Below are 24,362 nucleotides of genomic sequence, written 5' to 3' on the forward strand. Positions count from 1 at the left end.
AGGTTAAACAGTTTGGGCCAATTCCAAAGTGTTAGCTGCGAGATGCAAGAACACTACCACTTTCTTTGCCTGATGGGCAAGCAGTCTGCTTCTGAGTCAAGTCAATTGAGGCTGTTAGCTTTGGCAAGTGTCTCGCATAATCCTGTTGCTAATTCAGCCATGTGCACCATTCTCTGTGGATTATAATAGTTGCCGCCAATCCCCTACATTACACAGCAGCCTGGGAAATGCTCTTAGAGGTAAGAACCCCATCATTGCCAGCTCATCCAAATCTTCCTTTACCTAACATTTACTGAGCATATACTGTTAAATGACTGATAGAATTATTTCCATTAGCGATACCTGTTCTTTTTTTAGTCAGTTTATTCTCCTTTTGAGTATCTTTCTGTTTTTCTTTTTTTTTTTTTGAGACGGAGTCTTGCTCTGTCTCCCGGGCGGGAGTGCAGTGGCGCGATCTCGGCTCACTGCAAGCTCTGCCTCCCGGGTTCATGCCATTCTCCTGCCTCAGCCTCCCGAGTAGCTGGGACTACAGGCGCCTGCCAACACGTCCGGCTAATTTTTTGTATTTTTAGTAGAGATGGGGTTTCACTGTGTTAGCCAGGATGGTCTCGATCTCCTGACCTCGTGATCCGCCCGCCTCGGCCTCCCAAAGTGCTGGGATTACAGGCTTGAGCCACCGCGTTTTTCTTTCAGTCAGTATTAGGGCTGACTTGGCTGTTCTGAAGCTGATGGATGGCTATAAAAATAACATTTCTTTTAAATTGTATTTTGCTGTTTAAATATCTTTTTTTCTATGTTTTTCATTAAGGACATGACAAATCTTTTCTGTGTGGTTTCTGCCTTGTCGCTTATTGCTCACTTTAAATTTGTGCTGTACCAACTGGTGGCTCGCTGGATTAGGCCATTAGTACTAGAAAGGGAGGTAAAAAGGTAGAACAACTGAAGCAAGAAAAAGACATATGCAGGTATCTGAAGCTGGAGAGAGAACACTTACAGAAAATCATGAAAGTGTGTTGTTTTTTACTCTTTTTCATAGGGTAATACATATTTGTGATTTTTTCTAATTTTGTATTTTTTGTGACTTATTTTGTTTAGAGGTTAACATATGAAGAAAGAATGGCTCGTCGACTACTAGGTGCTGACAGTGCAACTGTCTTTAATATTCAGGAGCCAGAAGAGGAAACAGCTAATCAGGTACATGTTGCTCTGGACTTCTTAGGGTAGCATTTATTCTGTCCCCTTTTTCCATCTTCCTTATGGATACTGTTCTTGGGATTAGTTCTGTGGAAAGTAGAGGGCAAGTCACAGAAAAGCAGTATTAATATCATCAGTCAACCTCACAGCTAATTTTTATTGAGCACATACTATATTAAGTGACTGACAGAATTCCTTCCATCAGTGATACCTGTTCTTTTTATCTTCTTCTTGATTATTCTCCTTTCCAGTACCTTTCCATTTGCCTAACCTATGTTTTATGCAAAATAATTTTGTGTGGAGAAACACATTTTCGCTGACATTGTTTGAAATAACTAGTGAATATTTCCCATTAGAGTTGGCCCTTGAACAACACTGGAGTTAGGGGGACCAACCCCAAGCACAGTTAAAAACTCACATATGGCTGGGCGTGGTGGCTCATGCCTGTAATTGTAGCACTTTGGGAGGCTGAGGCGGGCAGTTCACAAGGTCAGAAGATCGAGACCATCCTGGCCAACATGGTGAAACCCTGTCTCTACTAAAAATACAAAAATTAGCCAGGTGTGGTGACGCACACCTGTAGTCCCAGCTACTCAGGAAGCTGAGGCAGGAGAATTGCTTGAACCCAGGAGGTGGAGGTTGCAGTGAGCTGAGATTGTGCCACTGCACTCCAGCCTGGCAGCAGAGTGAGACTTCGTCTCCCGCCCCCCGCCCCCCCTCCAAAAAAAAAACACACACATACAACTTTTGACTCTTCAGAAACTTAACAGCCTACTGTTGCCCAGAAGCCTTACTGATAACAAAGAGTTGGCTAACATGTATTCTGTATGTTATATTATAGACTGTACTCTTAAAGTAAGCTAGAGAAAAGAAAATGTTACAAAGAACATCTTAAGGAACAGAAGATACATTTACAATTCATTAAGTGGAAGTGGGTCATCGTAAAGGTCTTCATCCTCATTGTCTTAAATTAGAGTAGTCTGAAGAGAAGGAGGAAGACAAGGGGTTGGTCTTGCTTGTCAGGGGTTGCAGAAGAGGAAGAAAATCCATATGTAAGTGGACCCATGCAGTTCAAACCTGTGTTGTTCAAAGATCAACTGTTTAGTCTTAATATCTGGTCAAAATAAAATAGAAAATATTATCTCTTTATCTTCTTTCACATATATACAGATGCTCTTCAACTTAGTATGGGGTTGTGTCCTGATAAACTCATTGTAAGTTGAAAGTGCACTTAAGGCTGGGCGCAGTGGCTTACGCCTGTAATCCCAGCACTTTGGGAGGCCAAGACGGGTGGATCACCTGAGGTCAGGAGTTTGAGACCAGCCTGACCAACATGGTGAAACCCCATCTCTACTAAAAACACAAAAATTAGCTGGGTGTGGTGGCGTGCACCTGTAGTCCCAGCTATGTGGGAGGCTGAGACATGAGACTCGCTTGAACCCGGGAGACAGAGGTTGCAGTCAGCCAAGATCATGCCACTGCACTCCAGCCAGCTGACAGAGCGAGACTCCATCTCAAAAAAAAAAAAAAAAAGTGCATTTAGTAACACCTAACCTACTGAACATCTTAGGTTAGCCTAGTCTATCTTAAATGTGCTCACAACACTTACATTAGCTTACAGTTGGGCAAAATCATCTAACACAAAGCCTATTTAAAATAAAGTATTGAATATCTCATGTGATTTACAGAGTCCTGTACCGAAAGTGAAAAGGAGAATGGTTGTGTGAGTACTCACAGTACCGTTACTACCAAATGCATATTGCTAGCACAAAAGTTTCACTTAAGGAAAATTGGAAATCTTGCTGCATTCTTATTATTTCTATTATTAGTCTTCACATCTTTTTTTCTACCATTACAGGACATTGGTTCTTCTCATGCTTCTGTAGGGAGTCCTCTGGATGGTCAAAAGGTTAAGCTTTTCACCTTTCTTCTCCTTCCAGTCTTTGACTGTGTCTATTTTCCTCTGTTCTTCCTGTTTTACGTGTGTTTCTATCTTTTCTGCCATATATTAATTATAAATGCTATGACCAGTGTCTGTTTCATTTAATATCAGATACACAAAATAACTGCAACATGAGTTTTCTTGTCATGTATTTACCAGCTTGAATTTATTTATTTATTTTTATTTTATTTATTTATTTATTTATTTATTTATTTATTTATTTATTTGAGATGGAGTTTTGCTCTTGTTGCCCAGGCTGGAGTGCCATGGTGTGTTCTCGGCTCACTGCAACCTCTGCCTCCTGGGTTCAAGCGATTCTCCTGCCTCAGTCTCCCAAATAGCTGGGATTACAGGTGCACGCCAACATGCCTGGCTAATTTTGTATTTTTAGCAGAGATGGGGTTTCATCATGTTGGTCAGGCTGGTCTCGAACTTCTGACCTCAGGTGATCCACCTGCCTTGGCTTCCCAAAGTACTGGGAATACAGGCATGAGCCACAGTGCCCGGCCTCCGACTCGAATTTAATTCTGTCAGTGGATACTCTGAACATTAAATCAAGAAAAATTTTTCATTTGTTATACCTTTCTATGGGGAACAAAAGTGCTAATTCTTCAAGGGATTAATTTGATAGTAATTAGATGAAGCAAAACAACTTGTGGTATAACTCTTGCAGTTTTATTCATACTGTTGTATTTCTTCCCTCAAACCAACAAACTGTTTTTTAAACACTGGGTAACTTCTTTAAGAGAAAACGTAGTTAAAATTATCTTTCATTTAATATTAAATAGGGAATATTTTACATAGACCGTCTTGTCTTCATTGCACTTCTTTGTTTCGGATACAGGGTCTCACTCTTTTGCCCAGGCTTGAGTGCAGTGGCACAATCACGGCCCACTGCAGCCTCGACTTCCCAGGCTCAAGCAATCCTCCCACCTCAGCCTCCCAAGTAGCTGGGACAACAGGCATGTACCACCATGCCCAGCTATTTTTTTTTTTTTTTATTTTTTGTAGAGATGGGGGTCTCACTTTGTTGCCCAAGCTGGTCTCAAACTCTTGGCCAGAAGCAGTCCTCCCACCTCAGCCTTCCAAAGTGTTGGGAATTACAGGCATGAGCCACTGGACCTGGCCTTTATTGCACTTTATAGGCAAGGAAATTGTAGGATCCACCTTAATCACCATAGGAATGTTGATGGGTTGTTTGTTTGGTTTTTTGTTTTTTTTTTTTAAAGCAAAATTTTGGCTAGACTGTCAGTCCTATTTTTTCTTCTAAAGATGGTGGGTTCCTAACAGCTGCAGAGCTGAAGAGGAGGCCCTTGCAAGGCAGGGATTGTTATAGGTGGAAAAAAAACAACAAAACATGGTACCATTTTTTCTATTAATTATTCTTTTACTAAAATTGTATATAATATGGCAGCTGCTTGCCACATGTACTATTAGCCTTCTGGAGAGATGCACCACCCTGCATCAGCTTTTACCCTACAGAAGGAAGTCAGTGTTCCATTATATTTTATTGTTATCAACAGTTTAGGAATACATAGCTTTGCTTTTGCCTTTTTCTTTCCTTCCCCTTCTTTCCCCTTTCCCAAGAGAAAAGAAGGAAAAAAATTCATCTTTCTTACCCCCCTCTTTTTGGATGATAGGACTTGAAGACAATCTGAAATACCACATAAACTCACTTCCAGATGTTTTTTGTTTCATGTGCAATTGAATTGGGCTCAGACTGTGTTTTTAAGCTCTATGGTAAAAATATCACTGTCTTCTAGGGCCTTATTGGGGGGCAGGGATAGACTTGACACTTTGTCAGAAGGGATTGAGTCTGCTAACTTAAACTTCCCTTGATACAGGAATACAAAGTCTCCAGCTGTGAACAGAGACTCATCAGTGAAATAGAGTACAGGCTAGAAAGGTCTCCTGTGGATGAATCAGGTGATGAAGTTCAGCATGGAGATGTGCCTGTGGAAAATGGAACGGCACCATTCTTTGAAATGAAGCTGAAACATTACAAGATCTTTGAGGGAATGCCAGTAACTTTCACATGTAGAGTGGCTGGAAATCCAAAGCCAAAGGTGAGCTGGGAGATGGAGGCTTTTTAAGAGTCATTCTCTGAGGAGAGTTTTAGCTTCCAAAATATAGCATGCCGGTAGGAGAAAGAGACACAAATGATCTTTCTCAATACCCACGATATAAAGGGTTTTAAATATTCTGAAGTTCTGGGCCATCTTCAGGAGGCATTAGAAACCAAAAAAGGTGGTGGGGGGAGTGGAGTTTGGGTTTGAAGAATAGAGTAGAGAATAACTAACAGGGAGCTCTTCACACACCTATATCATTTATTCCTCATTGTTATTCCCAAATCGCAAATAACTAAATTGAGTTCTGTGAGGTGAGTTTCCAAGGTCAGAGAGCTTTTGAGTGGCCAGGCCTGCATATGAACCCAGTGTTCTGTACCATACAGAGAAGTAATGCTCACCACTGGTTGTAAAAACTTCCAATCCTTAATCAAAAAACCAAGGCTGCTTATATTAATATTTACAGAGGGAGGTGGGGTGAAGAATATTGTTTAGAACGGATAATGACAAATTCTGATACCATGCAGGACTAGGATGACCTGGATGGGAGCCCTCTCCATACAAACATATGGAAATGCTGGATAAGGAGGTGCCCTATCTTCAGAGGAAGGACTAGAATAACTGTTTACTAGCCCAGCAAGGCAGTAAACAGTATACTTTTCCCTAGAGCTTGAGTGAAAAGAATAAAAAAAGGCAAAAAATTAAAACCCCTAAACTACACTATCACATGATAGGGAGCCAAAAGCTGAGAAATGTGAAATTTAGTGCTGGATGATTAAAATTCTTAGAAGCAAGCAAAAAGTTGCCTTATATAAAGGTAATAATATGTGAAGAAATAACCATGAGGAGAGTTGTGTTGGGCTGTTTTTGCATAAAGGGATTCCTGAGACTGGGTTATTTATAAAGAAAATAGGTTTTATTGGCCAGCCATGGTGGCTCACGCCTGTAATCCCAGCATTTTGCAAGGCCGAGATGGGTAGATCACCTGAGGTCAGGAGTTCGAGACCAGCCTGGCCAACATGGTGAAACCCCATCTCTACTAAAAATACAAAAATTAGCTGGGCATGGTGGTGGGCGCCTGTAATCTCAGCTACTTGGGAGGCTGAGTGAGGCAGAATTGCTGGAACCCAGGAGGTAGAGGTTGCAGTGACCAAGATCACACCATTGCACTCCAGCTCGGGGCGACAACAGTGAGACTCTGTCTCAAAAAAAAAAAAAAAGAAAAGAAAATAGGTTTTATTGGCTCCCAGTTCTGCATGGTATACAGAAGTATAGTACCAGAATCTGCTCCTGGTGAGGCCTCAGGAAGCTTACAATCATGTTGAAGGCAAAGGCAAAAAAGGTGAATCACACAGCAAGAGTAGGAGCAAGAGAGAGAAGTGGTGGAGGTCCCAGACTTTTAAACAACCAGATCTCATGTGAACTAATTGAGCATGAACTTACTTATCACCAAGGGGATGGTGCTAAACTATTCATGAGGGATCCATCCCCATGATCCAGTCACCTCCCACCAGGTCCCACCTCCAACATTGGGAATCCCATTTCAGCATGAGATTTGGAGAGGACAGACATCCAAACCATATTAAGAGTCAATAGTGCAAGAAACAGAAAAACAGAAGGCCAAGTATTGCACAATATTGAACAATCTTAAGTAGCCTCTAAAATAACTTTAAACAGATTGAAACAATTTTTAAAAGAATGGAAACTATAATGAAAGAACAAGATAGAACCAAAAAATACAAATTTATAAAATAAGCATAGAGCAATGTACTCAATGAAATAAAAAGCTTAATAGTGGCATAAAGTGAAAGAAGGAAAAGTGATAAAAAATACCTGACACTTTTAGGTGTTAATTTCCTATAGCTCCATGGCATTGTTTTGGTTTCCCACTATGGCAAGTTTTACCATCATATTCTTTTCTTAAAACTGAATTGCAATGCCAAAGTCAAAGATCAAAGAAAATAGCCTTGAATTTCCAAACCCTATAGAATTCCTAATAAAATGGGATTTTTAAAATAAACTCCATTGTTATAGAAAACTTTTTACAATATTCTTGGCATAATCTGCATTAACAGCTGTGTATTCACAGCATGTTATCAAACATATGTATTAAAAATAAATTTGTAGCTTATGAATGAAATTCAATAAGGAATTATATCTTGAACTTCCAAGATATTCACAAAAAGATTCCATATTATTTTCAAACCTTACACAAGGCTTAAGATCACTGATGAAGTTCTGAGATTATTGATTGTTATGGAATACTACATTAACCTGAAAGATGGGCTTTTGTTTTTAATATGACTGTACTTTTTTCCTAATATAAATTTAAATGTTTCACAGCTAGAAGGGACTTAATTGTTTGAACTTTTTATTGTTAAGTGTTATTCTTTCATCCCTCCTTCCTCTCCCTCAACCTTCATCCTCCTTCCCACTCTTTTCTTCCCTCTCTCATTTATTGAAGGTCTACTTTGGCATATGCCATATAAATTACATTAGGATTGTTAAAGTATGGAATATTCATGTTTAAAGAAATACATGTTTTTTAGACTTATGTTTTAAAAATATTTTATTCCTCCCTTGACATGCTTGTTCTAGTTGAGCCATAGGAAGACTGAAAATAATTTCTAATTTACCCTGTTCTCGTTCTTGTGCCCTCCCGAATTTCTCCCTCCATTAGTCAGCTTGGTAAAATTTTGGAAATATTTCTTAGATCTTATTTGAAAGTTGTATGCCAAGTATAATGGAGGTGAAAAATATGATTAAAGTAAATAAATAACTCAAGAACTGGCATTGTGGCAAGAATGCAAAAGGAAGAAATTGTATACTTATTACAGCTTCTTTTTTTCCATCAGAAATAGTCAACCATAGCCAGGCACGCTGGCTCACACCTGGAATCCCAGCACTTTGAGAGGCTGAGGCAGGCAGATCTCTTGAGGTCAGGGGTTTGAGAACAGCCTGGCCAATATTGTGAAACTCCATCTCAACTAAAAATACAAACATTAGCTGAGCATGGAGGCGCACATCTGTAATCCCAGCTACTCAGGAGGCTGAGGCAAGAGATTCACTTGAACCCGGGAGGTGGAAACTGCAGTGAGCCAAGATCACACCACTGGGCGTGATCTCTAGCCTGGGTGACAGAGCTGGACTGGTCTAAAAAAAAAGAGTCAACTACTAAAAAGTAAAATAATTATGAAGTATGATACTTTACATAATTTAAGTTTTACAACTGAAAGTTATTAGTCTAGTTGATGATTACTTTTTAGATTCTAGAGTTTAATACATAATATAGTTTCTGTAAATTTGCAGCTATCTGAAAAATACGATTTTGAAAAGTTAGAGCAGTCGTATCCTGATAATTCATGCATTTATTTAGTGCTATATATTTATGATCTTTTCCCTTCTTAGGGTGGAGGTTTCAAAAAGATTTTTCAGATTCAAATACTTTGACAGACAGTTGAATTTGAATGCCAGTTTATGTTACCAATTTACATATTTATATTAAGGAAGAAGTTTGTTTTAACAACTAAAGGGTCTAAAGTATATTTATTTTGTTAGGAATCAGTTAGGAATACTTTTGGCTGCAAAGAACAAAAAATGACAACAAAGAGCTTGCTGTGGCTTTAAAAAGGAAAGTTTATTTGCTTATCTCATAAGTCTGGAGGTGGGGTGATGTAGCTATTAATTCAGCATCTCAGCCATGTTAGGGCTGTTGGCACTGTGATTCATTATGATAGGCTTGTCTTTCAACTGTGTTGTTCATAACTTACATCAAAAACAATAATGAACTTAGCCAGGCATGGTGGCTCACACCTGTAATCCCAGCTACTCTGGAGGCTGAGGCACGAGAATTCTTTGAACCTGGGAGGCAGAGGTTACAGTAAGCCAAGATTGCACCACCGCACTCTGCACTCCAGCCTGGGTAACAGAGCGAGACCCTGTCTCCAAAACAAAACAAAACCTTAGAACTCAGACATCCATGGACAACTTGGTTTTGTTTAAAAGTGAAGGAAGGAAGGAGGACCCTTTGGACTACTTAAAAATATTGCATTTAATCAAAATTTACTTTTATTTTTTACATTTTTTCTTTTGAGACAGAGCCTCAGTCACCTAGGCTGGAGTGCAGTGGTGTAATCATGGCTCACTGCAGCCTCAACCTCCTGGGCTCAAGCAATCCTCCTGACTCAGCCTCCTAAATAGCTAGGAGGACTACAGGCATGCACCACCACACCCAGATAATTTTTTTTTATTTTTTGTAGAGACAGGGTCTTACTATGTTGCCCAGGCTGGTCTTGAATTCCTGGGCTTCAGCAATCCTCCTCAGCCTCCCAAAGTGCTGGGATTATAGGTACGCACGAGCCACTGAACCTGGCCCACATTTAATTTTTTATCAACCCAAGTTATGTATCTGAAAATTATTATACCTTTCAATACTACTGTGTTTTCTTTAACATAATGGGGATAGGTGACAAACATTTAACCTTTGATCATATGCTTCCTGGCCCAGAAATAAAGCAATAGTGTTCCACCCATCACCAACCCTTAGTCATTACCTCCCTCCCTACCAACCTCTTTTATTTGTCAAACACAATTCAATGAAATGATTAGAGTTTGGGGTCTGCTTTTGTTCTCCAAAACAACCTTTTTACCTTTATTTTATAAACAATACATTTTAATTGCTGGTACATTTGAAAAAAAGCAAAAAGAAAAATGGCCTGTAATGCCACTTCATAGAAATAATCATTGCTAAAATTCAATATATCCCTTCATATAAATAATATATGAATGTAAGTGCCATATTTTAAAAAACAAAAGGTAGATATATAATTTAAAAACTCAAATAGAATTTAAATTGTTACCTGCTTTTTTTCACTGAAAAATCAATTCCTTAGTCAGGTATTTGGTTTAACATTTTAACATGAAAACTCAGATCAGCTCTGCAAACCACACTGTTACTATTTTCAGTTCTCCAAATAGAGTAGGAATACACAAACTCTTAATCTTTAATCTGTTTCTATTCACAGATCTATTGGTTTAAAGATGGGAAGCAGATCTCTCCAAAGAGCGATCACTACACCATTCAAAGAGATCTCGATGGGACCTGCTCCCTCCATACCACAGCCTCCACCCTAGATGATGATGGGAATTATACAATTATGGCTGCAAACCCTCAGGTAAAGAAGGGTATAGGTCTGGGCTCAGTTCTGTGTCTAGTGCTTACAGGCATTTGATTGGACATAAAAGGTGAAGTTAAGAAGTTTCTTTGATTTATGAAACTATTTTTCCAAATTCTACATCCATCTTGGTTTCAGAGAATAGAAAAATTCTTTGTTTCATGAATATTTATTTATTCCATCAGGTGTTATTCTACTCCTTCCATAAATATTATTAAGGGTCTAATACGTACACACTTTCTCTGTGGGTGACGGGGTTGCAGTGGTAGACTGGACAAAGTCCTATGGTAAAAAATATGCAATTAACAAATAAATAATATAACTTCAGGTAGGATTACATGAATAAAGGAGAAAAAGAGAGTGAGCGGCATGCATAGGCTGTATAAGAAAAACTCAACAAAGTAAAATATTTTAAAAGAAACACATCAGTGGGATTTAGTGGGCAAGTGTAGACAAATGATAATTTTGATAGCATTCAGGTTTATGAGTTTTCATCAAAATGTTTTCTCTTGTATTTGCCTTTAGACTTCGGGTCAAAAAATCAGTTGCCTTCTTAGAATTTAATAGGAGGCTGCTGGGTATCATTGCCAGTTCAAGCCTGCAAATTCTTTTTTATTATGTTATACATTTTAGTCACTATGTTGGATATAGGGGATACAAAAATGAGTAAGAAGTTATTTTGTACCTTAAGAGCTCAATGTATAACAGGTAGTTTTACTAAAGTCTGCAAAAGTAGTATAAATAATACACTTTTAAAAAGAAAAAAAAAAGTCATGGTAAAATGAACAGTTTTCTCTAGAAGTCATCTTTTTAGAATCTCTGATCTATTTATATCATTCCATATTATTTCTTTTGAAGAAAATATTTAGCATTAGAAACTATATAAATAATTTTAATGACACTACAAACTTTTAAAGTTTCTGGCCCGGGTACAGCGGCTCACATCTGTAATCCAAGCACTTTGGGAGGCTGAGGCAGGTGGATTGCTTCAGCCCTGGAGGGGCTGGCCAACATGGGGAAACCCTGTCTCTACTAAAAATACAAAAATTAGCCAGGTGTGGTGGTAGGCACCTGTAATCCCAGCTACTCAGGAGGTTGAAGCATGAGAATCACTTGAACCTGGGATGCGGAGGTTTCAGTGAGCCAAGAGCACCACTGCACTCCAGCCTGGGTGACAGAGACTTTTTTTTTTTTTTTTTAGATGGAGTCTTGCTCTGTCGCCCAGGCTAGAATGCAGTGGCGGGATCTCTGCTCACTGCAAGCTCCGCCTCCTGCGTTCACACCATTCTCCTGCCTCAGCCTCCCTAGTAGCTGGGACTACAGGCACCCACTGTGCCCGGCTAATTTTTTTTATTTTTAGTAGAGACGGGGTTTCACCATGTTAGCCAGGATGGTCTCGATCTCCTGACCTCGTGATCCGCCCGCCTTGGCCTCCCAAAGTGCTAGCATTACAGGCTTGAGCCACTGCGCCCAGCCTGAGACTCTGTTTCTAAATAAATAAATAAATATTGTTCAAGGTTTATTATATTCTAATATTCCATGGTCATATAAATATATTTTTCTGCAATAATATTAAGATCAGAATGAAAACAGATTATCCAGCTAATCAGGTTGTGATAGAGCGCAGCAAACTCTTCACTGTTAATGAAAAGCTTCTATATTAATGCACATTCTTGAAGTTCTAAATGTTTTAATCAATGAATACATGACCATCACCCTGAAAAAGTCTAAATTACTATTAAGAAGTTGCATTTTAATGTTTGTGTTCATATTTGGTACATATGAAGAAACAAGTAGAACTTGTTTTGTCTTTTTTTTTTTTTTTTTTTTTCTTTTGTGAGACGGAATCTTGCTCTGTTGCCCAGGCTGGAGTGCAGTGGCATGATCTCGGCTCACTGCAATCTCCACCTCCTGGGTTCAAGCAATTCTTCTGCCTCAGCACCACCACGCCCAGCTAATTTTTTGTATTTTTAGTAGAGACAGGGTTTCACCTCAGATGATCCACCTGCCTCGGCCTCTTTTTTCCTTAGTATATTTTCAGTGCATTTCCTTGACCTTAACAAATTCTAGCTTTTAGTTTAGTTTTCTGCCTAAGAAAATGGTGAACTGACAAAATCCAAAATTTTTCTTCGTGTTGGGTTGTTTATTCCTCTTTTGCCCTAGAAAGGCTGGGGTATATTATGGGATGGAATTATCTGTGGTCCTTAAGTATTTGCCAACACTGGGAACCTGCTATTAATTTCAAGGCATTTTTCCTAGCATGTTTTAAATTGTTATTGGAATAAGCCATTTTATAGAACAAAAGAACATAAACGTAAAACTGCAATTGTGAGTCTGCTTAGTGTCTTCCTCAAATTATAATAATGCATTTTTACATGTGGAAAAGTTCTCAGTGAGGAAGGACTGACTCAGTGCTCATGGCCAATGGCAGTGTGCAGAGTTTAAGACAGCAGGCCAGCCTTGGGGGTCAGTAGTCTCCAATCATTTAAACTCTCTTGACAAATTATTATGAAGTCACTAGATGAAGGTGAGCTGCTGAAAATCTCCCTGGGATCATTCCATATTACATATAACATCACATTGTACCCCACAAATATATACAATTATAATTTGTCAATTAGAATAAAAAATAAATTTTTATTTATTCATTTAGAGACACGGTCTTCCTCAGTCACCCAGGCTGGAGTACAGTGGCCTAATCATGGCTCACTGCAGCTTAGAACTCTTAGGCTCAAGCAGGCCTCCCATCTCAGCCTCCCAAAGCACTGGGATTACAGGCGTGAGCCACTGCCATTAGCCAAAAATAAATTTTTAGAAAAAAATGTAATCTTACCCAAAGCCCAATATATAATGCCAAAAAAAAAAAGAAACCCTTGTAAACATAGGAAAAAAAGGAAAGGAAGGAAATAAAAAAGAAATGTTACTACAAATACCAAGATTGTAGGGCAACACTGATGATACCAAAAAACCTAGGATGAGGCCGGCAGGCCATGCAGTACAGGGGTTACGAGCATGAACTTTGGCATCAGGCAGATCTCAGCTGGAATTCTAGCTCTGCCACTCACTACCTGTGTGACCTTAGCAAGTCACTTAACTTCTCTGTGCCTGTCTCCTCCTTCTTAAAATCAGAATAATAATAATAATAATACAGATTTAAATAGTACATGTAAAAAGCATTCAGTTTACCTGGCGCATAGTATGCTTTCAATAAATGCCAGTTATTGTCATTATTTTAATTCAGAGACAGTAACTACCCCATCTTAAAGCAGCAGGCCTACAACAGAAGCCTGTGGAACCAGATGTAAAGGATCAGTTCCATGTCTAGGTACTCCGTTCCCACAGTACTGTCAGAAAGTAAGCAAGTCAATTTGGGATGGAATTTCTACCCAGTATGTTGCTGCTGTGTGGTCTTCTGACCTCCTGGCTTTTCTGTTTTATCACCCCCATGGGAAAGGACTTAGGCAGCAGATGTGGCTGTGCCACAACTGCCACAGCTGTGGGCTTGGGTGGAGGAGCTGTGAGCTAGAGGACGGCCACACCCATAGCACAGCTGACATCAGCCACACATGAAGCTGGGAAGCTGCTTTCTGCTCTCAGCACCCTCAGGGCCAAGAGAAGCCCCAAAAGAGAGTGGTTACTGCCCTCATTCCAGGCCCCAGAATTCTCTGCTTTACAAATCCCATTCTGAGCCCCATGGTTAACCCTCTCTGGTTCTTTGCTTTACCCTTTGGAGAGAAGACAAAGCAATGAGAAGTGGACAAGACCAGCCCTCCTAATAGAATATCCTATCCAACCTGTGATTTCAGCCAAGGATAAAATAACTACTCTGGGTCTATCAAAAGGAGCAAAAAAAAGACTCAGAGAACCCGGGGCATCACAGTAACCAGACCAGTTTCTAACACTACCTATTATAGTATTCCAACCGACTCCAAAGATCAGTTGACACTCCCAACATCTTAATTAAGGGGTAGAGCTAAGAGTCTTCTTTACCTAAATAACCCAAGACGGGCAAAAGGAAGGGAAACTCATGAAGTCTAGGCCTCAGGGTGTAGGTGTGTATATCCCATTGAAATTGCTGTGAGAGAATTTCGATATTTATGCCACTTAGCAGTAGTAGTATTTGTTCCAAGTTTCGGAGCATGTTGCCTGGTTGATTTTAATTCCAAGAGTAAAACCCCTTCTTTTCTGTCTTAGGGTCTTCAGTAACTGGTATGTCCAAATATGGCAGATACAAGTTCTGTGAATCATCACTTAAAAATTGGAGTGAACTTTACTATCCATTAGAAAAACAAAGTGGCATTTAAACCATGACCAGTGACAGACCATTTTTCTACCTAACTCTTGGCATCAGTTACCATTTGTTGCTGTAAGGATGCCATTCTGGAAATGTTTAACGCTGTTAGAATCTCAACTTTACAACATCTATTACCGTATATTAAAACATTTTTTCTTATAATTTATGAATTAAGACATGAGTTTAGTCATGTCATAAAAGGCAGTGAAAAAAATTTTAAATAGCTAATCTTTCAAGATATAGTAATCCCAAAAGCATAAAGTATACTTGACAGAAAACTGAAGTTGACTCCTTACTTCCTTAATGCCCTTTAGTTACTTAAATTTTGAAATTTTAAAAAGTTATTTGGATTTAGAAAAAAAAGTATTTGGGTTTGAAAGGGAGAATATATGTATGTTTTCTAGTACACTGTAGCCCAGATGATATGAAATGACCAAGGAAAAGAGGAAGACTAGAGTGGACAAATTAGTTCAGTAATGAAATACAGATGGTAGAGCTCTCCTGAGCAGTGGAAAATAATTACGGAAAGCAGCCAAGAGAAGGGTGAGAACCAAGGAGGGAGGAAAATATTAAAGTTCAGCAGAATATTTTATAGAACATGGTATTTTTCCACCTGGGTTAATCTTTTGGGAATAAATAAGAAAAATGTTAGATATTGTTGACTGCATCCAAATTCTACTTGGGATAGAACACACAGCTCTAAACATATACTGGGCTGTGTATCACACTCGATGTGTGTAGCTCAGGCAATTCATAAGAGACCAAAGCAATCACATAGTTTAGCAAAATAATGAGTGATTGTGCAGTTACACCAAAGAGAGTGCCAAAATGAGGATCACAAATACAGTTTATTTTAGACTCTAATCCTATCTTTAAGAACAACTACATCTAAACACGAATGTTTTACTTTGTTTTGTTGTGTTGCTAAGTTACTTTGTATTGCACTTGGATTTTGGAATGGCTATTTTGCAGTCTGATGTTTCCTCAAACTGCATTATGTATACAAGTGGCAAGCTTTTATGAAGACCTGTGTGCCACAAGTTAAATTTCATAAACTATGAAATATAAATGTTATTTCCATATTACCTAAATAATTGGCCTTGCACAAGGTATGAAATAATCTTTACAAGCTGGATGTTTAATACAGAATCACTTTAAGAATTCAAACTTATTTGTAATACAAGCTTTAAACTCTGTGGATTTGTTTGGAATAGAAAAGTAACACACAACTGAGTTAAATATAAAATGTTAGTTTGTTGCTTGTGTTTTGTTTTAGCATTATAAGGTTTCCTGGCTCATTTCAAGCTTCACTTTAAACATTCCCTTCCATTATTCTTATGTTAATAGTAAAGCAGATAGAAATGAGAAAATTAATAAAAGCAAATTCAGCAGCATTAATGTGCATCAGAGCCTACTAACTATGATTACCAGGGTTAACAGACATATTATTATTAAAATCACTTATTGCTAATTCTGTATGACCTTTGTCAAAAATAGTATGTTCAGACTTAAAAACCTGAACTTTCTATTATGCACATGGAAGGCATCTTTTCAAAAAAGCTTCACTGAAGTCTGGGGGTTTTTTCCCCCAAACAGAAATGACAAAATTATACAACTTCTTAGTTTGGATGCTCTCTAAATGCTCCTGGTTATTTATTGGTTAGTAATATATTTAGCCAATAACACTATATAAATCAAACTAATAATTCTGCCTCCTGAAGACCACACCTTCCCCTTTCATGTTCAGAAGTGACGGTTGGTATCAGAATAGAGAGATTACAAATGGTAACTATCCCTTTTTCTTAAATTTGGGAAGTTAAGGAAATATTCTGTGGCAATATTTGTATATATGGTTCTAAGCAGTAGCAGCAAAAACCCTGAAAACAGTGTAGAAATGTGTGAACTTTCCAGAGTAGTATGCCAACCTGTTTACTTTTTTTTTTTTTTTTTTTTTTGAGAGGGGAGGAAGAGGCAGGCTAAAGCATATCAAGGATCTGTTTAGAGCTGATTAGGGCATATTTCCTCCTCCACATCAAATGCAGCCATTACACTAACAAGTACATTTCAGTATGATTATGCTTAGCACCTTTCAAGCACCAGCAGAAGTTAAAAAGGTTAATCTGCTTCCCACATAGTCTGCCTCCTATGCCAAAGGTATTTTGTTTTTCCTTTGGAGTAAATTACATTCTAATACCAAGAAAAATGAAATTCCATTACATAAACAATTCTAAAGGATGCCTCAAAACTGGTTATTATAATTATATCCATATTGAGTGCTACAATAATTTAACATTTTGAGCATTGGCTTCATGCAAAATACAATGCTGCCAGGTGCTTTACAAGTATTAATGCCTTTAGTCTTCATAAGAACCCATTAGGTATTAACTATATGGCCCTGTTTTACAGAGAAGGAAACTTAGAAAGATTAAGTTACCTGCCTAAAGTCACTCGCCTGTAAGGGACAGCAGAACTGGTTTACAAACTTAGACTGATTCCAGAGCTACTGAATGCCATACGAAGGTATTTAAGGCTCATTCCAGGATTAAGAGCACTAAGTGGCAGGGGAGATATTGGTTAAATATGAAGGAATTTTTAAATGAGGTAAGCATATACCTCACGTAAAGTAGATTCAGAAGGAAATTCTTATTGGGGTCCGCCAAGCTGCTGGGGCTCCTAAAAACCATCTTGATGCACGTCCATGCATAATGTCTCAGACCCATGATAATACAGTACCAGCTATGAGGAATTTAATCATGATAATTTATGATGTCACATACCATTTGATATTTATAAGAGCATTTAGGTTACATCATTTAACCCTTAAAACATCCTTGTGAGAGATATATGTAGCATCCCTATTTGTATAGAAGAAGAAACAAAGGCTTGAACAAATTCAGTGATTTGCTCAAAGTTTTAGGAAAAGTCAACACTCAAATCCAGGTTAGTGAGGTGGGTTTGTTTGACTGTTTGTAACAACCCATACCTCCTTGTCCAAATTCAAGGTTAAGTCTGAATTTACCTTACATTATATCTTTTTCTAACCGCATAAATGATTAGTTCATTTTAACTCACCGTGGATCTTCTGGGCTTCATATCACAAGGAAGGATATATCCAAATTATAAGCATTTCATCATGGAAGCCGCAAGGCACATAATAAGGAAGCCATATCCCCCATCAGGACAATTGAAGCTATGTGTGTAAAAGAGTACACACACTTCCTTGTCCTCAACCTCCAAAAAGAATCATTAATTTTGTGTGTTCATTTGTTATCTTGTATGATGCATCAGTTGGATAGTTCATGATGGGGGTCTTCTAAGCAAGTTATATCTAGATTTTCTATCGCAAGTACAGATCTAGAGAAGTTGGATGAAATTAATTTTTAGATTTCAAGCTAGTTTAGGGAATCTCAAATGTTTGCCAAGAGTTTAGCATAAGAATCTGTATCAAGTGGTCTGTGCTTCAGATACAGTTAATCTGGGCTAGAAATAATTCTCCTATATAATGTTAGACTTCATGTCTCCTTGGAAATTTTCAGGAAACACAGTGTTTTAACTGTGACCTCAATAGCAAACACCGTGAATGCCAGAGGGAGTCACATATGTAGTGGTATAAAACTAGTTATGTTTGTTTCTTTGTGAGGACCTCTCTTTGGTAATTCCTCATTCTTCTCCTGTCTGTATTACATTCCTATGTGTCTTTGCCTTTTCTGGGTGGTTATAGCCCTAAAGAAGTCCAGGTTTTAGGAGACCTAGAGAGTCCCCCCAGTTAGAGTCCTGCCCTTCACTGAATCTTGCTATGGGATTTTTCTCTACATTCCCTCCACTAGTGCCCTCACCCTGACCCCCACTCCAGTCTACTCACAGTTGGAAAGCAGTTCTTCAAAACACACAGAACACTGCAGCTTCTATTACCTATCTCTATAGGCAGCTTGCAATGAAAATGAGAGCCAATGGAAGAATTTTATTCTGAGTGTAAGTGCATGAGGGCTTCTCATCAACTCGGAGCTAGAATTCACTAAGTCTAATCATTGATGGTACGTCTGCTTCTTGTTTTTCCTCTCTTGCTGTTACCTTCAGCAGTCATCAAAATTTAGAAGCACATCTTCTCATTCTTCTGAAAGAGAGAAGGAGAAAAATCATCTTTTTTGCTACTCTGCTGGTAACAGTGAAAAAAAAAAAAATTAAGAGAAGGAGCTGAAACAAAAACCAAAGTAACAATGTGTGGCTTATCCATATCATCTGGGTGCCCTGAGTATTACTTGTCTGTTCACATATGACAGCATTTATCAAACTCTTTTTTTGCTTTTATTATTTTTAATTGACACAATGATTATACATATTTATGAGGTATGGTGGGATATTTCAAAGCATGTTTACAATGTGTAATGTTCAAATCATGGTAATTAGCATATCTGTCACCTCATTTATCATTTGTGTTGGAAATACTCAAAATCCACTCTTCCAGCTATATGAAAATACACAATAAATTACTGTTATCCTGCAGTGCTGTGATGTGAAACACTAAAACTTTTTCCTCCTATGTAGCTGTAATTTTGTATCCATTAACCAACTTCTGGCTATCTCCCCGACCCCACCACCCCATCAAAATTTCAACTGACAAATTTAAGAGATAAAAATGTAGGGTTTTTTTAATTACATAGGCCCTTATCATGTGACCCACATATTTTAGGTATTTAACTGCTTCTGGTTTTTAAATCTCAAATATGTTCATTTCATGAGAACATGGCTTCATTTAGTCATGAAGCTCTCCTTATCATCCCATGCATACTTCTTACATAACACTCATTTTATCATGCTCATTTTAATATACGGTTTGGGGAAGGGATGCCACTAACTTTTTTTTTTTTTTTTGAAACAGAGTCTTGCTCTGTCGCCCAGGCTGGAGTGCAGTGGCACCATCTCAGCTCACTGCAACCTCTGCCTCCTGGGTTCAATCGATTCTTCTGCCTCAGCCTCCCAAGTAGCTGGGACTATAGGTGCGTGCCACCAAGCCCAGCTAATTTTTGTATTTTTTTTAGTAGAGACGGGGTTTCACCATATTGGCCAGGCTGGTCTCGAACTCCTGACCTCGTGATCCACCCACCTCGGCCTCCCAAAGTGCTGGGATTACAGGCATGAGCCACCGCGCCCGGCCAGCCACTGACATTTAATTAGTATATTACTATGTACTATATATTAGTATATTACTATAATTAGTATATTACTAAAAAGAGAAAACTGAAATCATCTAGGTTTGATTTCAGAATTGGCTACAGCTGGTAGATGACCATGAAAATGGAATCTTCACAAGAGACTGATGTCCTCCTGCTGTATTTTACAATTCAACATCATGTGTTACAGAGACCTTTGCAGGTTACAATTAATCAAGGGTTGTCATTTTAAATACCATCCTAGATAAAACAGTAAAGCTTATTTAAGAGTTCCAAAAAAAGACCTTGTCACCTTCAAGTTCTTCAAGTAAAAATAGTTTTACTGAGGCACTTAACTCACAGGGAAAGTGTTTTTCTGAAAAGGGTTAGTCATTACTCAAATGGCATACTGAATTTGTTATGAAATAATGTCTTATAGAGAATAGGACAGTAGGCATGATAGTGCTTAGTGGTTAATAGTTTTAAATAGCAAATCATTTATTTCCTGATATTTCTACAGGGCCGCATCAGTTGTACTGGACGGCTAATGGTACAGGCTGTCAACCAAAGAGGTCGAAGTCCCCGGTCTCCCTCAGGCCATCCTCATGTCAGAAGGTATTTAACATGTTCCTTCCCAGAAGTGTTACTATTATTTTATTTATTACTATAAATTTAGTACTATTAGAATCATCATATAACCACAAAAGTAAACATAATTGGAAGACAGAATATGAATACAAACCTGAAGTGTGTGGCTCCTTGATTATTATGCTGCTTTGCGATGCAGAAAGGGAATGGGAACAAACATTTGCTAATGTGTGCTAAGCCCATTCAGATATACTATTAGGTTGCTAAATAGACATATTTTATAGACAAATAAATCAAGACTCAGCACTTTGAAATGGCATATGAAAATACTACTAAATGGTACACAAATGTTGGAAACCAAGCTTTTCTAACCAACAGCTGTGTGAGTTGACCATTAAAAGCTATTACCACTAGGTTTCTTAAGATCAGCTCATTTATTAATGTTCATTTTTCAGCCACTTAGTTCAAAACATAAGACCATTAGACTACAAATCTTGTAGGTAAGATTTGTCACATTTTAAATACTCAGATATCTGCTAGCAATAGAGATGCTTTCCGTTCCTAGTAGCTCTGAGTCTGTGCAAGGACACTGATGGAACAATGGTAGGCAGAGACAGAGAAAGGATATTACTTCTTAGTAACAAATCCGCACTTAAAATCATTAAGTCAACCATCCTGTCAACTTGGCCTGTTTAGATATTTTATAGACAGAATATCCTCAAATAGTCCTGATTAAATTACAGGCCATAGGTGCAAACTCCTTTAGTGAAGAGAATACATACTTAGCTCACAGAGAGTAGGCAGGAAAACTGACTAAACATCAAACAAGTGGTGTGTCTGTACCTCCTTGTGTGACTGGATCCACACAGACTTTTGTTCAACATTTGGAAGATAGTTCTGGCACCAGAGCATGTGCAGATTTAATTCTAACTTCATCATGGCAATACCTACTCACAGGATGCTAGCCTGTATCTTTGGGTATAAACATAGCATATACAGTATTAAGTCCATTGTCTTGCATTATTCTCTTTGCTTTTCTTGTCTGCAACACATTTAAGCCTTTCCTTATATGAATGGGTCCTGGAAAGCTTTTTTCTCATAAATTAGATCTATACTTAGAGAAGGGTAAACTATATTAAAAAGCTAATAATTATTAGCCTAGTATGCTTCTTTCATTTGTTCCACTCTTGCTTTTCCTAGTTAAGTGTTTTTAGACTTACCTTCTAGTCACTACTGACAGAATTTGTATTCAACATCTTTTAAGTCTTCCCTGCAATTACTTTCAACTGTATTCCTCTTAAAGGTTTCTCTGGCAACCTTTGAAAGTGACAGAGATGCACAGAATCTGGGAGATTTGTACAATCTCATTTTTTAAAGCAAAAAATAATGCCTCTAGGCATATGGATAACTAATGCAAAAGAAAACTTGCCTAAAAATGTAATTTGTTTTCCTGCTTAATATGAAAAGGAATTTTAATTAAAAATATATTGAATTTTTATAGGATCATCAGAACTTTTAATTTCCTACAAATTTAAAAATTACAGTGGAAAGTTCTAGTAACTTCTGTTGAAAAAGATTTGGTAATAAATGAGCAATAATGCTACTTTTCATAAAGCTTTAAATATCTTTAGGAAAAATATGTTAATATATAATACCCCATTTTTTTCCATTTCCCCTTTTATGAGTTATAGTAGTCTGCAATTGGCAGACAATTACATTTATAGTAAACTTCCAAATTAAATAAGATTTTGCTTTTCTGATTTTTTAATGTGTAAATCATAGCTGTAGGGATCAGATAAGGAAATCATATTATTACCCCATGTATTTTAAGAAAACAGATGACTAAAAGTCTGGAAATAACTACTATCTATATTTCTGTCTGTCATCTGTCTTGTTTCAAGGCCTCGTTCTAGATCCAGGGACAGTGGAGACGAAAATGAACCAATTCAGGAGCGATTCTTCAGACCTCACTTCTTGCAGGCTCCTGGAGATCTGACTGTTCAAGAAGGAAAACTCTGCAGAATGGACTGCAAAGTAAGATTTTGTTATTGCTTGCATATCCTATTGCCTCACTTCTCCCTCACTTGCCATTTCTCTATAGGTCCTTTTGGGGAAATTACATAAAGTATAAAATGAGAGCTGGGCACAGTGGCTCACACCTATAATCCTAGCACTTTAGAGGCCAAAGCCGGGCAGATCGCTTGATCCCAGGAGTTCAAGACCAGCCTGGGTAATATGGAGAAACCCATCTCTACCAAAAATACAAAAGTTAGCCAGGCGTGGTGGCGTGTGCCTATAGTCCCATCTACTTGGGAGGCTGAGTTGGAAGGACTGCTTGAGCCTGGGAGCTGAAGCTTTGTGAGCTATGATCGAACCACTGAATTCCAGCCTGGGTGACAGAGCAAGACCCTGTCTCAAAAAATGAAATGATTCTAGCTTAAGGGGGGGGAAAAGTGAAATATGTCGGATATTTATATATTGTTTACCATGATTTTTTACTTTAAATTAAATATGTTCTTTACTCAGAACCCTATATGACATTACTCTAGAAAGTCATCAGGAGGTTTTAATCCCTTTAAATGCTGAAATAATAAATATGATAAATCTACCATGTCTTCATTCTTTTTTCATACAAATTTTGTATCCATCTATCTACTCTGACTTTTATTCCTCCCATTTTCTAATTCTTTTTTTTTTTTTTTTTTTTTTTTGAGACGGAGTCTCACTCTGTCAGTCACCCAGGCTAGAGTGCAGTGGTGCAGTCTCGGCTCGCTGCAACCTCTGCCTCCTGGGTCTCCTGCCTCAGCCTCCTGAGTAGTTGGGATTGCAGGCACGCGCCACCAGGCCCAGCTAATTTTTGTATTTTTAGTAGAAATGGGGTTTCACCATGTTGGTCGCGCTGGTCTCAAACTCCTGACCTCATGATCCACCCACCTCGGCCTCCCAAAGTGCTGGGATTACAGGTGTGAGCCACAGTGCCCCGCCCCTATTTTCTAATTCTAAGATAAGTTAGAGTGACTGCTTTCTTTCACCTGTTTTGCAGCAAGGCTTTTTGTTTTTTTGGGTTTTTTTTTTTTTTTTTTGAGATGCAGTCTCCCTCTGTTGCCCAGGCTGGAGTGCAGTGGTGTGATCTCGGCTCACTGCAGCCTCCACCTCCCGGGTTCAAGTGATTCTCCTGCCTCAGCCTCCTGAGTAGCTGGAATTACAGGCACGCGCCACCACACCCAGCTAATTTTTTGTATCTTTAGTACAGATGGGGTTTCACCATGTTGGCCAGGCTAGTCTCAAACTCCTGACCTCGTGATCCGCCTGCCTTGGCCTTCCAAAGTGCTGGGATTACAGGCATGAGCCACCGCACCCGGCCTACAGCAAGGCTTTTTAACCCAAGGTCCTTGGGTAGGGAGGCTTCATTAGGTGTTTGAACTCTGAAATTACCTACAAAATTATATGTGTAAGATAACTTTCATCCATTTCTCAAAGGAGTTTAGGGAAAAAATATTTAAGAAACACTGCTCTAAAATTTTTTGTTTGATTTCTTTTTTGCCCCCTATTTACTGATATTAAATTTAGTTTAACTCTTAAATATGGATAAGGTTTTAAAAAGTTATTTGGGCTCCCTCTGCTGGTTCTATATGGGATATCAGAACACAAATATAAGCTGCTTAGAGGATTTGGGCATTGTTTCTTCAGAAAGTAAATCTGGGATTGTAGAAATGTATAAAAAGAATATAACAAAAATATTTTATTTCTCAGGATCTTTTTTTTACAGTATAAATACACAAATTGTGTTTCAGTCTGTATATATATAAGTGTGTATTTACTTTTACTTCATTTTTGGTCTATAATTAAGAATTATACAGTACAGCTACCATATGATCCAGTTAATTCTATTAGTGCTTATATATCCGAGGAAAATGAAATCAGAGGCCACGCACGGTGGCGCACGCCTGTAAT

The 24,362-nt window shown here is 38.3% G+C and overlaps 1 protein-coding gene across 1 annotated transcript in view; it reads left to right on the forward strand.

Annotated features, from left to right (window-relative positions):
• PALLD (palladin, cytoskeletal associated protein) overlaps positions 1–24,362 on the forward strand; it is a 439,505-nt gene that overhangs the window by 404,633 nt on the left and 10,510 nt on the right. The window contains exons 12-16 of the mRNA XM_032174072.1: positions 1,096–1,194; positions 4,981–5,202; positions 10,227–10,376; positions 20,341–20,435; positions 22,310–22,442. Coding sequence (XP_032029963.1) covers positions 1,096–1,194; positions 4,981–5,202; positions 10,227–10,376; positions 20,341–20,435; positions 22,310–22,442 — 699 coding nt within the window. The remainder of the gene's footprint in view (positions 1–1,095; positions 1,195–4,980; positions 5,203–10,226; positions 10,377–20,340; positions 20,436–22,309; positions 22,443–24,362) is intronic.

This window comes from Hylobates moloch, unplaced genomic scaffold (genome assembly GCF_009828535.3).
Source record: "Hylobates moloch isolate HMO894 unplaced genomic scaffold, HMol_V3 SCAFFOLD_3, whole genome shotgun sequence".
NCBI classification, from domain to species: domain Eukaryota; kingdom Metazoa; phylum Chordata; class Mammalia; order Primates; family Hylobatidae; genus Hylobates; species Hylobates moloch.